The sequence below is a fragment of the Cydia splendana genome, chromosome 11 (genome assembly GCF_910591565.1).
Source record: "Cydia splendana chromosome 11, ilCydSple1.2, whole genome shotgun sequence".
Lineage (NCBI taxonomy): Eukaryota > Metazoa > Arthropoda > Insecta > Lepidoptera > Tortricidae > Cydia > Cydia splendana.
Genome location: NC_085970.1, coordinates 14627489 through 14642642, shown reverse-complemented (window position 1 = coordinate 14642642; position 15154 = coordinate 14627489). Strand labels below are relative to the sequence as shown.

The following is a 15154-nucleotide window of genomic DNA, read 5'->3' as shown; positions in this document are numbered from 1 at the left end:
ACTATGCGTACTGTGACTATTGTGAAACTCACATCAAGATAAATGTCCTATGATATTTTAAATTGTTTGGAAAAAGGAGGAATAAAAGACTGTATTTATGATAATCAGACTAATTATTTTAGTATAATACTGTCCTTAGAAAATAGAACAAGGAATGATTTATAATATTAAATGGTTCAAAAATCGTCAGAGATTGATCGTGTCGAGACACTCGAGACAATATTGCTAGGTTCTACTTCCTTAAAGTAGTGATTCAAGAATATTGTAGTACTACGCCAATTTCCTTTGCGAAGTACTTCGTCAATATCGAGGTTTCTGTTGCTCCAATTGTCAGTGGCGACAGCTGATCTAAACTAATCTAAAGCTACCAGGAGAACCTTGAATTTTAGCATAGCAATAGTCCATCTGAGATTTTCTTAAAGGTGCAGTCGGGAGCAACTAGATGTTTCTGAATTTCTGTTCGAAGTTTGGGATCCATGCTGTGACAGGCTTCCCGGAAGGCTTTTCTTTGGAGTAGCAACCCATAAGATATAGTGTGACGTTTAGCGTCGCATGAAGTAGGTAGATTGCAAAATGAGACGAAAGAAAACTAACCAGAGTAAATTTTACGAAATATAATTTAAAAAAAATAAAAAAACTAAATGAAAGACAAGGTCGTGGATCTTTCCTGAGCTGGCAATTAACAGTGGTGAAACGAGTCCTTGATAGGGGTCACTTCCCTGCACTACGTCGCAGAACGTCGAACTTGGAGGTGGCTGTCTTCAAAAAAGGGTTCCGGATCCAGCACGGGAACCTTCCGGAACGAAGCGGAGCATGCGAATTCAGGTTGGTAGGTTCCGACTCCAACCCCAGACTTGGTCCCTGGAATTCCGGTAAAAATGGCCATTTCAAGAAAAGTCCAATTTTGTACAAGTGACTGCGACATCCGGATTTTAGGCCAAATTAATGCGCTAATGAGAAAGTAGGCTGGTGTAGTGAACCCCAAAGAATTAAAAGGTGATCAATGATGTGGCAGTCACAAGTAGAATCATCATTTTAAATTTAAAACAAAGAAGAAAGTGAAGTTAAATTTACTAAATGTACTTCTACAACTAAAAGCTTTATTAATGCATGTCAACTACAATTTGGCATGTAATTTTATACATTTAAATTAGAATTAAGCCTAACTTTGATTATAATCTACAAGATTTTTATAAAGTGGGTAGACTCATATTTCCAGAAGATTCGAGAAGCTTGTTATTTCCAGCGTTATTTTTATAGGAAAATTACAGTTAATAAGCAGATAGTGATAGCCAAATGTACCCAGAAAGAACTAAATGAAAATGTGATGGCAAGAAGAAAATGATTCCTTAATTTACTACTATGAAAGTTACCTTTCTCTAAAAACTACAAAATATTCAAAACACTCACCCTATGTGGGGAAATACTGGAACTTAACACATTTAATATTAGAATAAATTTTACACCATATTAAAAATTTGTCACATCATGACTGTAAAATTGTATCTTTGAATTTAGTCTATTTGACCTCTCGCTGTCAAAGCCGTGGTAGCAATGTCTCGGACGCGTATGTGTCTCATTAGCTGGCCGGTTCACATCGCTTATCGCGAGCCGGGTGACGTAGTCCTTTGTATTCGCATCTAGTTTTACCTAATAGCAAATGCAGTCGTCAATTCTGTTTGTTCGTAGATTTATTTTGTATATATTAGTTTTCAAGGTTTTTGTGTATATTTTTTTTAGATAATAAGTATGAAATGTGTATTATAGTAGTTTATAGTTATATTTAGGTTTAAGTTTATTTCTTATTTTGTAGAATTTTAATTGGAAATAACGGTAAACCGTTACATACCCCTCTTTTTAGGTTAGGGTTTTTGCTAGGAAAACCCGCTATTTCTGTTGTCTACTCAATAGATACACTAGTCATCATTCAGGCTTCAATCTCAACATACACCTCCTCTTCATACATGCATCACACAGCCAAATAAGCAATAAACATTTCTATATATGTTTTTGCGTCCTAGCAGATTGAGTATTATACTTACGATTGTATAAATACTCTCATGTATTTATTAATGGTTCTTAAATATATTAATCACTAACCTCAGTGGTCTAGATCATACTACAGGCTGTTTAGAAGACCTGATAGCCTACTGATAGGCCTGAAATTCACAAACCGGTAGAGGTTTACAAAGTATAAATAATCTAATCTAACAGTTAGTGTATTTAGAGTATGTGCCAGCGCTTATACGTCAGTTTCATGAGGCTAGTGAATAAATTTAGACAGTTAATGTAGAAATCGTACATAGGGGACTACTTAATCATATTAAACTTTGTAGTTGGTGATCTTAAAATCTTTAACATGCCAGTTACCTATATTCCTCCCTTGCATGTCTTCTAGTTCGTATACTAAATTAGACTTTTTAGCAACGATCTTACATGGACAATACTTCGGTGCAAGTTTCTTCGCAAACATGTTGTTTTTGTCGCTAAGGTAGAACGTTTTTTTCCAAATAGTATCGCCAACTTTAAAATCATGATCTTTACGGCGTAGGTTATAGTATTCGCTATTCCTAGTATGGGCTTGCACTAGAGAAGATTGAACCTTATCAAAAAAATTCCGCAAATGACCTAGATTCTCTGCATATTCATCTCTAGGAGTAAATATTATGTCGTCACCTAGTTCTGGGTCAATATAGTGTAAACCGCTAGTGACCAATTCCCGTCCATGAACGAGAAACGCGGGGGTGTATTTTGTTACCTCATTACTGGATGTGTTCATAGCGAATTGAATTTTAGGTAGATTGCAGTCCCAGAACCTATGGTCGTTTTCAATGTAGGATGATACTGTTGTAATAATCACTTTGTTGTATCGTTCTACTGTGTTCACTTGCGGAGTATATTTAGGCGTAAATCTTACGTTAGGGACATTGTAGTTATTAAACAATTTCTTTAACACGTTACTTGTGAACTGCTTTCCATTGTCCATAAGAACAGTACTAGGCACGCCGTGAACTAGGAAAACTTTTTCCTCGATTAACTTAGCTATTATCTCGGAGGTTGCGCGACGAATGGGAAATAATAAACAGTACTTCGAGAAACAGCATGTCACAACAAATATAAAAGTGTTCTGTTTTCTCGATGGGGGTAGGGGACCTATGAGATCCATGCTTAACATTTGAAAAGGGCGTGAGCAGTCTTTAGGACGGCCCATAATGCCTAGAGTAGCATGAGTAGCATGCTTGTGAGCACAGCAAATATCACAATTAGAAACAAATTTAACTACATCGCGATGCATGTCCTGCCAGAAGTAGTTTAAAGAAAGCCGTTTATGTGTTTTATATATGCCAAAGTGGCCAGCGGTAGGTTCTGAATGATTTTTACTAATAATGTCGAGTCTAAATTCGAGGGGAATGACTTCTTTCCACTCGAACTCTCGAGTTAAAGGATTTAGACTTTTTTTAAACCTAAATAGTCTGCCGTTAGTTACTTTGTAATTTAAAAATGAAGTAGGAGTGTTTCGGCAACCGTTGTAAATATTTAGATACCACGAGTCGCTTGTAGAATAAAACATGTCAGGACTAGTTGGGATCTCATCAATCTCGGCAATAGCAACAGAACGGGAGAGACTGTCTGGTACTACATTTTCTGAGCCACGACGATGCTTGATCTCAAAGTTGAATGAGGACATACGAACTCCCCAACGGGCTAAACGACCCGTGGGATTATTTAGATTTAGAAACCACTTAAGTGACGAGTGATCGGTATACACGACGAACTTTTTGCCGTTCTCCAAGTAGCACCTCCAGTGTTCAATCGCTGTAAGTACTGCAAGTGCCTCTCGTTCTGTTGCGCTGTAGTTACGCTCTTGGTTAGAGAGAGACTTACTCATGTACGCTATAACCTTCTCTCGATTGTCTATGACCTGTGTCAGGACCGCACCCACGCCGTAATCGCTCGCATCTGTATGCACTTGGAACGGCTGCGTATAATCCGGGCACGACAATATAGGAGAAGATACTAAGGCTTCCTTTAGCGTACGGAAGGCGACTTCAGCATCGGTAGACCAGTTAAAAGGGGGTGAGTTTTTAGCTTGTGAAGTAAGTTTATTTAGAGGTGCAGCTATAGAACTGAAAATTGGAATAAAACGGCGATACCATGATGCCGTTCCAATAAACCGACGAACTTCCTTGCGATTAGTAGGAGTTGGATAGTTAATGATTGCCTCAATCTTTTCTGGGTTCGGTTGTAGTCCATTTCCATCTACTACATATCCTAAATAACTCAGTCTATTTCTGAAGAATTGACACTTTTGGTAACCAATGGTTAAGTTTGCCATTTTAAGTTTCTCTAGAACTCTAACTAATAGGGAGATATGTTCTTCAAAGGTCGATGAGACAATGATAATGTCGTCGATGTAGACAAAGACTTTATGCTCAAAATCAGGCCCATAGAACAACATATCAACCAGTCGTTGTTGCGTCGCTGGAGCATTGGTTAAGCCAAAGGGCATAGAAACAAACTGAAAGGTACCACGCGAAGGAATATAAAACGCCGTTTTACACCGGTCTTCTTCCTTAATAGGAATTTGCCAAAAACTCTTTGACAAGTCTAAACTAGATGAGAGATATTTAGCGTCACGCAGATTGTCGAGTATCTCAGAAATGTATGGAATACTGTAAGCATCCTTGATGGTAACTGCATTCAATTTACGGCTATCTAAGCAGAATCTCATTTCGCCATTTTTTTTAGGTGTCAACAGAACAGGGGACGACCAAGGGCTCTCGCAAGGTTCTACCACGTTTTCACGCAACATTTCATCAAGCTGAGTGTTTAGTATTCTTTGTTTTTCAGGAGACATTCTGTAGTATCTTTGTCGAACAGGAACAGCATTACCGGTATCTATATTGTGAGCAATTAGAGAAGTGCGGCCTAGACCACGTTCTTCATATGAAATGTTACGAAACTGCGCAGTGATATGATCAGCCGTAACTTTTTGCTCAGGCGAAAGATGATCATAGTCACATAAGTGTGTAGGTTGAGGGTCTAGTGATAGAGAGGCTAATTTATCAACATCCCTAGGTAAAATTACGGAATCTAGTTTTTTAGGAAACAATTCGAAAATTCTCCAGAAGTCCATGCCTAATATCAAGGAGTTTTCGATTTCTGGTACGACGTAGGCCTTCAAGATGTGGGTTTGATCTAAGAACGAGACAGGCAGATTGATCATACCAATATTGTTTAGTCTATGCCTGCCAGCTGCGAATAAATTTATCGTATCCGTACTGTTGAGCTTGAAACCCGCATCCAAGAAAACTTTATGATAGTTATTACCTAGAATTGTATAACCACTACCCGTATCTAACAAACCATGGATAGTTTTACCATTAATCTGAACTGAGACATACGGTCTGTTATGTATATTATCTGAATCGTGGATTGCAGTGACTGAATAGCAAGTGAAAAATTTAGATGTGAAGTTGAGCCAAGATTTCCACTCTGAATCACTAAAGTTTTCACTAGATTTTTTAGAAAGATTATGTACACTACAATCCACTGAATTTAGTTTTTTGCATCTTTAGGATTACAGGATTTACAATCAGGATAGCGTACACCTTTATTACCACATTTAAAACAGATAGGGAAGTGTGGCTGTTTGCATTCTTTCAAAGAGTGTGTATCAGTGCGACACCTAGGACAGTACTTACGCGAGTTACTAGCAGTGTTGACATTTTTTGTACTGTTTGCTGTCGCTTGTACAGCATTAGTAGTAGTAGGCTTTTCCTCTGTAGTTTTAGATTTGTTGTAGTTGTAAGAGCTCGAGTAGTTAGGATATTTGTTTTGATTATAGTAGTTTTTCTGTTTTTCATTTGAATTTGTATTTTGGTAGTTTTTATTTGTGTAGTAGATATTATTTTTATGATATTTAGTGTAGGCAAATTCTGGGGCTAGAGTCTCAGAAGTCACCCTAGGCGGTTCATGAAACAAGGATAAGCGTGACTGAATGTCCTCATAGTTTGTGCAAAGGGTTTTTAATGTCTTTAGGTCCTTGATCTCAGGTGAAGCGGCTAGGGTGCTGGCATAACATGGCCGGATGTTATGTAAGACAATTTCGAGTTTTTCTTCCTCAGACAACGGTTTAACCAATCGCGAAAACATGCCATGCATAATAGACAAGTAAATAGAAATGTTTTCTTGTTCCCCTTGCGTACGATATTTTATTTCATTAGTCAGGCGATAGTCGTAATTCTTTGGACTAAAGTCTTTTTTTAATAGGGCGACGACATCGTCCCAGCTTTGAAAACTTTCTTTATTGCAACGGAACCAATGTAATGCGTCATCAGTGAAAATCTCGTAGGCAAACTTCAATACACGATCCTTTGATATATTCCTAACCTCTACGAATTCTTCAACTCTTTGAATGAAAGAAAAAACGCAGGCTTTTCCAGAGTACTTTAGTTTTGCCAAGTCAGAAGTCAGGTTACGATCACAGTGGAGTACCGCCGTAGCTTCAGGTTCCAAAACTGAGACTGCATTTGCATTTGAGGTTGATGCCGGCCTCAACGTCGTAATTTCTTTGTATAGGTTGTTAAAGGTAGTGCAATAATTTTTGTGCTGGTCAACTAACGTGGCACTAACGTTTGAGATACGCCTTAATCTGTGATATATGTGGTGTAGTAGATTTTCGGTACGCAAGAACAGGGTCTTATCAAATTTAGATTTGAGGGATGCTAGCATCGTTTGGGATTTTGTTAGACTGTCTTTAACAGCATCAAGGTCAACCGCAGGCTCTAAATGTGATTCCAAAATGTCCTCAGGAGGTATGGCCAATTTTACTATCTGGCTTCGGAGGTCCTGCACCGAACCAGTTGAACCACCTCTAAGGATCACCTCATATTCAAGCTCAGCTTTTTGTAGTGACAAATATTTAATTGGGTACGACATGTTTAAATCTTAACGTAAAAAGTGTGTGTTTTGATTACAATTGATTAAAAAGCAGTTAGGTTTAGTTGCTAAGTAAGTGGAATGTGAGATACAATAGAATTTTAAAATTATTTTAAATCGGAATAAGTGAAGTGTAGTGTATTTTTTTTTTTTTTTTTTTTTTAAACAAGAATTTTGCTATAACTATATGAAGTGAGAAACTGACAACCACGTACCAAACAACTGCTCAAATCAGACTTAAAAACTAGATGAATTACAAGTGCTAATATTAGAAAGCCACCAACACCAATGAAAACCAGGAGGAGAAAAAGGCCAAGGACTTGCTTCAATAATGCACAGCTCAGAAATAACCAGTATGGGCGCCAATGTGACGTTTAGCGTCGCATGAAGTAGGTAGATTGCAAAATGAGACGAAAGAAAACTAACCAGAGTAAATTTTACGAAATATAATTTAAAAAAAATAAAAAAACTAAATGAAAGACAAGGTCGTGGATCTTTCCTGAGCTGGCAATTAACAGTGGTGAAACGAGTCCTTGATAGGGGTCACTTCCCTGCACTACGTCGCAGAACGTCGAACTTGGAGGTGGCCGTCTTCAAAAAAGGGTTCCGGATCCAGCACGGGAACCTTCCGGAACGAAGCGGAGCATGCGAATTCAGGTTGGTAGGTTCCGACTCCAACCCCAGACTTGGTCCCTGGAATTCCGGTAAAAATGGCCATTTCAAGAAAAGTCCAATTTTGTACAAGTGACTGCGACATCCGGATTTTAGGCCAAATTAATGCGCTAATGAGAAAGTAGGCTGGTGTAGTGAACCCCAAAGAATTAAAAGGTGATCAATGATGTGGCAGTCACAAGTAGAATCATCATTTTAAATTTAAAACAAAGAAGAAAGTGAAGTTAAATTTACTAAATGTACTTCTACAACTAAAAGCTTTATTAATGCATGTCAACTACAATTTGGCATGTAATTTTATACATTTAAATTAGAATTAAGCCTAACTTTGATTATAATCTACAAGATTTTTATAAAGTGGGTAGACTCATATTTCCAGAAGATTCGAGAAGCTTGTTATTTCCAGCGTTATTTTTATAGGAAAATTACAGTTAATAAGCAGATAGTGATAGCCAAATGTACCCAGAAAGAACTAAATGAAAATGTGATGGCAAGAAGAAAATGATTCCTTAATTTACTACTATGAAAGTTACCTTTCTCTTAAAACTACAAAATATTCAAAACACTCACCCTATTTGGGGAAATACTGGAACTTAACACATTTAATATTAGAATAAATTTTACACCATATTAAAAATTTGTCACATCATGACTGTAAAATTGTATCTTTGAATTTAGTCGATTTGACCTCTCGCTGTCAAAGCCGTGGTAGCAATGTCTCGGACGCGTATGTGTCTCATTAGCTGGCCGGTTCACATCGCTTATCGCGAGCCGGGTGACGTAGTCCTTTGTATTCGCATCTAGTTTTACCTAATAGCAAATGCAGTCGTCAATTCTGTTTGTTCGTAGATTTATTTTGTATATATTAGTTTTCAAGGTTTTTGTGTATATTTTTTTTAGATAATAAGTATGAAATGTGTATTATAGTAGTTTATAGTTATATTTAGGTGACCTTACCTTTGACCTTAAGTGCCGCAAACACTGGAGTGGCGTGGAAAGTTTTTTGAACTTCGGAAAAACGGATGTTTTTCCAGCCATCTTCGTTAAGGCGTTGGCACTTGCGGCCCTGATCAGCCAGATTCGGATCAGCCTTGACTAACTTTGCTTCGGTTTCCGTGGTGAGCGGTAAAAAGTCACAATCGGGAAATTCTGCAGAGTTTGGTGTTTTAAGAGCGGCCAGTTTTCTTTGGGCCTTTGCAATTTGTGCTGTAAGTCTTGCTTCCTCGGAATCAGTAACAGGTACAACATTTAATGCTGTAGAATTTTCCTGTGGTCCTATGTCGAAGGAAGGGGCTCCAAACTCATTGTCTGATTCTGTACTGTCTGGTACGAATTCGAAAGATTCGTCCAAGTCCGCAGCTGCTGTGTCACTCTTCGGTCCCGAATTTGCCACTCGACTCGCAATATTTTCGATTGCCTGAGTCTGTTGAGACAAGAGTTCCATCATTTTTTCTAAGATGGCCTGCGATGCGGGTGCTTCCTTTTCCGCAGGGCTTGCGGTTGAAGCGGATGATTCGCGGCGTGGTGTTTTACAGCTGCGGGAGCTTACTGGTGACACCGAGCTTCTTTTATGAGATATGCTGTTGGATGCCACATCTCTGGAGGTCAGTCGAGGCTTCAGTAGCTTAACCGTACTTATAAATCATTTTTTCCATGATACTATGTGGCGCATATAATAGTGCCCTTCCCAAGGGCCATTCCAATAGAATGCGCTTGAATAATCGATATTTCTTCTCAGATAGCGAGGGGTCGCCTGGAGAGTAAGCCACTGCTAGTTCATATGTTGGAAGCGCCAACCTCAGCTTGGCTTCTACCTTGGCTGATATTTTCTCGCCGAATAGGTCCATATAGGATAAGTCTTGAACCTCCCACAAATCCCAGCCGGTTGGATAATTGTCCTCCACTATTTGAACCACGCGGTTAAAGAAGTCTTGCCGGTCTTTTGGCACTCTGTGACATAACTCCTGCATGGTCGTGGGCGCCATCGTCTGAAAAAATTAGCAAAGCAATCATGTGTGATGTTATTTGCTAATGCTACTATAATAGTAGGTAGCGTTAAATTGATAGGACTTGTAACCCCAATTGAGGCGACCGGCGTATCGATTGAAGTGACCCTACGCACGGATCGATTCGACGAGTCGTCTTACTGATGCGACGCGACCGGGCGTATCGAGTGATGCGACCGGCGCATCAAGTGATGCGACCGGGCGCATCGAGTGACTCGACAAGTCGTCTCACTGATGCGACCGGGGCGCATCGAGCGACTCGACCCGACGTCTTGTCGATGCTACCGGGTGTCTCAATCGATACGACTGGACGACGTGTCGGTTAATACGACTGACATGAGAGTAATTTCCCCGGTTTTTAAAGTGCAATTCTGTTGTAACTCAACAGATAGTCCCTCATTGCGAGAGGACAATCGCTTCTAAATAAAAAGCGTTTCATGGTGTGTCCACCAAGACCACGTATGTCTGAACAACGTGTTTTGCACCAACTTACATGAGTTTTCCGTATCTAACTAGGGACACTCATGTAAGAACATTTAATTTTAGCTAATAGTATGAAGGTACTTACATAGTCTTTGAAAAAACTTCGTTCCTATGAAAAGAAGTTGAATTTGACTGACGACGCTGAGATTCAAAAGCGTACTGAAAATAAAATGGCCGCCTGCCCATGCGCTGACATCCCTATGCTTACCACAGACTCAATACAGTACGGGAAATTAGATTATTTCCTTTAAGCCCCCCCATTCACACTCCTACCGTGTAGGCCGCCTCGTAGTCCGCCTCGTTGGGTAGGATTGTGTATGGGGGTTGCGGTCTACGAGCCGTCCTACAAACGGCTAAACGGTAGGACGGCTCGTAGTCCGCAACCCCCATACACAATCCTACCCAACGAGGCGGACTACAAGGTAGGAGTGTGAATGGGGGGCTTTAATGAAGACTAGATGTCGCTGATGTTCTGAAGGGTTATCTCACAGTGGGTCAAGCCGAAGGCTCGAACACCTAAATGTTCGTTTTTGACCACCAACACGACCGGTCTTCATACCACAAATCTCACACGTTTTGTAGTGCATATTTGCTTCACATCACAGAATACTATTATTCACGGGCTCTAACCAAGTTATGGTCGCAACTGTTACGTCAAATTAGTTAATTTTAATAAATATAAACACAAAAATGCACGATTCAAATAAGCCCAGCAAACAGTAAACATAAATCATGGCGAATGTGTAGGTGAGTGAGAAAGGGACGCCGCTGTTAGAGCGAGATATAGATATCCGCCATAGCAGCTAGCGTACGTTTCATACAACGTTTTTTATAAGGGGACTTGCGCCAGACTGCCTTCGATGCATGTCCAATAAGCTATGCAGGGTCAGCAACATTTGCATAGCAAACTTCCAATTATCGTACGAATTTATGCCATCTAGCTTCTTGACGGGGATATCTGTTCTTTGTAGACATCTTTTAAGGTACCTATAGATCTGGCTGGATTTGGTTAAAGGAGGAAAATCCATGTATAAGCTCAAAATAAAAACCGGCCAAGTGCGAGTCGGACACGCGTTCCAAGGGTTCCGTACATTACACAATTTTTAACAATGTATTTTTAAAGTGAAACATGAGTGAAATATCTTTATAAAACCCGTAGGAGTCGGATCAAAAACTTAGTAGTTAGACCCTGTAGTTTCGGAGATAAAGGAGGGGGGGGGGGGGGGGGGTCCCATAGTAAAAGTTGCTCAGTATAATCCCAAAACCTCCCTGGCAACGGGAATGCAGTTATTTTTTAGCCCACCTTATATATCTTGCACCATCTTGGTGTGTATTTTGCAGATGCAGTTAGGTACAATCGCACCGCAACCGCACGGCGTTAGCACTGAGGGGCTACCGCGAAAACCGAAAATCGCAAATTGCGGGGATCTTTCTCTTTTACTCCAATGAAGGCGTAATTAGAGTGACAGAGAAAAATGCCCGCAATTTGCGAACTTCGATTTTCGCGGTTATAGCCCTGGGCTCTAGTAACCTTTTGGGACTATTGGCAGATTAAGTGCACTGTGGTACGCGTTACCGTGGATATGAATTAAATATTAGGTTACTTACATGAGCTTGTTATAATTCTGCAATAAAGTACCGAAATCCATCCAATGTCGTTTTTATTATTGCCTGGCGTAATGCCAGGTAGTAAGAAGGGAAGAAAAGAAAACATGGCGCGCTGCTTGAAACTTGTAACGGAAAATATGACCATCGCGCAACAACTATGCCCTTGTTTACTTATAATTTATAATGACTCATGACACGAGTGCATGTCACACGGTAAATATTTCCGCGCATGTTTGATAACAGGAAAGTAATATGCTCGTGTAAAGTAACACGTGCGTTTTATAAAACGTATAACTAATCAATTGAAATGTACAATCACGTAATAAAATCACCTTATAATTGCCGTCGATCGGTGGAATTTTAATAATTCATTTTTCGTGCGAATCAAATGAAAATTGGTATAATTACAGTTACAGTGGCAAACAAGCCTACGGCCCGTCTGATAGAAAGCAATCACGTAGCTTATGGACGCCTGCTACTCCAGAGGTATTACATGCGCGTTGCCGACCCTAACAACTCTGCACCTTCGTTGAGCTCTGGCAAACTTACTCACCGGCAGGAAAATAATATGTACTATGTTTTTTAATTTGTAATTAAAATGTAGTTAATTTATAAAAGTTACTAGTGTGTTTTATTTAATATACCTACAGGTGTCCAGGTAACCATTGGACAAGAGCCTCTACCATCAGTTTTAACATTGACATAACGCTCACGTCTACGTAATTTACTTTCTGTACAACTCGCTTCCACTATTGCTCGCATATGCGAGTACGAGCGAGATGCATAGAAAGTAAGTTACGTAAACGTGAGCGTTATGTCAATGTCAAAACTGGTGGTAGCCGTAAAGGCCGAAATTAGGGTATTTAAAACCATTATACAAAGTATTATAACAACCGGTGTAGCGGTTAAATACGAAGAAATTAACAAGTTACGATTTCTTACTTTGGAGCAGCCTGTATGCGTTAGTAAGTATAGCTCCTGAGGTAATAAATAGTATGAAGCGTTCTTGGACCTTTTTGATTAAGTATCTTTTTTAATTAAAGGGGCCCACTGATTAACAGTTCGCCGGACGATATCAGCCTGTTCGGAGCTGTCAAATTTTTTCCTTTAACTGACAAGGCTGATATCGTCCGGCGGACTGGTAATCAGTGGGCACCTTAAGACAGTAATAAGATTCTGACTTGACATTTTGAATAAATTATTAAAAGCACTGCCAATGATTATAATACAGTATGTTTCTTATTGTTGGCGATTATTGGAAATAACTTGTTTGAAAATTTATTTTTGTATCTTTGGGAGCGTTCAAGTATTACGTAACGCAATTTTTGGACATTTTTGACCCCCTCCCCCCATGTAACGCGCCGTAACGTTTTTCTGTACCCCCCTCCCCCTAGTAAAACGTTACGTAACCACCAAGTGACAATTTTTTTACCTAAAGGCCACAGTTATGTAGCGTAAAGTACCGGAAAGTCGCTAAAATACCTTTGTTATTGTTTTAATCGCGTTAATATTCCATCTAAAATTTTGAGAAAAATCACGTTTTAAAAAATGCGTGAGAGAATCTCTCTACGCGACCGTTCTGAAGGATTAAAAAACAATGTTACGTAACGCGTAGTTCAGATAGATTTTTGACCGAAGTTAAGCAACATCGGGTGGGGTCAGTACTTGGATGGCTGACCGTTTTTACATATAGATAATGGTACGGAACCCTTCGTGTGCGAGTCCGACTCGCACTTGCCCGGTTTTTTAATTTGTAATGTTCATATTAAGTAAATATTTCTACTCCGAATCACGAACTCTTTCGATTTGAATTGGAGGAATGAGTGTCCCATGATGTCTATTTCCACTCCGTTACCATTTTTCATAGACTGTATGGCGGTAACGGAATGAAAGGAACAAAAAATATACTCATTGACAAATTTAGAGGAACGCAAAGATGGATTACTTAAATTATTGTAATTTTTTTTCGTTTCTCTAAATTTGTCCATGACTTCCATGAGTGTAGGTATATAGAAATTTTGGGACACTTTTTTCCTATCAGCATCGAATCAGCTCGTGATTCTGAGTAGAAATAACTCAAAAATTCCCAAAAATAATAATAAATCCATCATTAACACTCAAGAATAATATACCTAATCGTAAAGCTGGATTAAAAAGTAAAATCATTAAAATTAAATATTTTTATATCAGTGACAACCCTACAAAGTTACTTACATTCTAAATTGACACATGTCATGTCATTATAGAATCTTCTTGCTAGGGTTGAAACATACAGATTTTTGCACTAATGTTTTACAAACTGTATCTTAAAAACGGTTAGAAATATTAACGTGATTAATAAGTGAAAAGTACTTAGCTCAACCAATTCCCCGTTTGCATAAAAGTCCCTCGTTCTGTTCCACCCGATATATGTGGTAGTTTATATAAAATAATATTATAAATCGTTTATTTATTTAAATAACACATATTGACAATACATGAAAATATAAATAAAATTATAAATAAATATAATAGGACATTTTTACACAAATTGACTAAGCCCCACGGTAAGCTCAAGAAGGCTTGTGTTGTGGGTACTCAGACAACGATATATATAATATATAAATACATAGAAAACAACCATGACTCAGGAACAAATATCTGTATCATTATCATCATACAAATAAATGCCCTTACCAGGATTCGAACCCGGGACCATCGGCTTCATAGGCAGGATCACTACCCACTGGGCCAGACCGGTCGTCAAACTATATATATATATAATTATTATTTATTTATGTAGTTTATATGTATAGTTTGCTTTTTAGGGTTCCGTACCCAAAGGGTAAAACGGGACCCTATTACTAAGACTTCGCTGTCCGTCCGTCCGTCCGTCCGTCCGTCCGTCCGTCCGTCCGTCCGTCCGTCCGTCCGTCTGTCACCAGGCTGTATCTCACGAACCGTGATAGCTAGACAGTTGAAATTTTCACAGATGATGTATTTCTGTTGCCGCTATAACAACAAATACTAAAAACAGAATAAAATAAAGATTTAAATGGGGCTCCCATACAACAAACGTGATTTTTGACCAAAGTTAAGCAACGTCGGGAGTGGTCAGTATTTGGATGGGTGACCGTTTTTTTTTTGCTTTTATTTTGTTTTTTTTTTGCATTATGGTACAGAACCCTTCGTGCGCGAGTCCGACTCGCACTTGCCCGGTTTTTTAATTCACTCAATAGGTATATTTCTCACTCTGCACCAATTGTAGATATCTCTGTTCGGCCCTATGGTTGACTGGTAGAGAATGCCATTTGGCATTAAGTCCGCCATTTGTACATTGTTGTATATATTTTGTGCAATAAAGTCTACATAAATAAATCTAAAAATATAGTAAATTAAATTTAAATGAAACTGCTCAACTAATATTTCTCTCAACAATCTGCGCATCTGGGGCAGTGGTGAGT

General features: G+C 39.0%; 1 protein-coding gene across 1 annotated transcript; it reads right to left on the bottom strand.

Moving 5' to 3' along the window:
• Nucleotides 1–385: 385 nt before the first annotated feature.
• On the bottom strand, nt 386–9837 carry LOC134795153 (uncharacterized). The gene is made up of 2 exons (XM_063766985.1): nt 8572–9837; nt 386–456 (listed from the first exon to the last, which is right to left on the bottom strand). The coding sequence occupies exons 1-2, from the start codon at nt 9059–9061 to the stop codon at nt 386–388; spliced, it is 561 nt and encodes a 186-aa protein (XP_063623055.1). The 5' UTR covers nt 9062–9837.
• Between the last annotated feature and the right edge of the window lie 5317 nt (nt 9838–15154).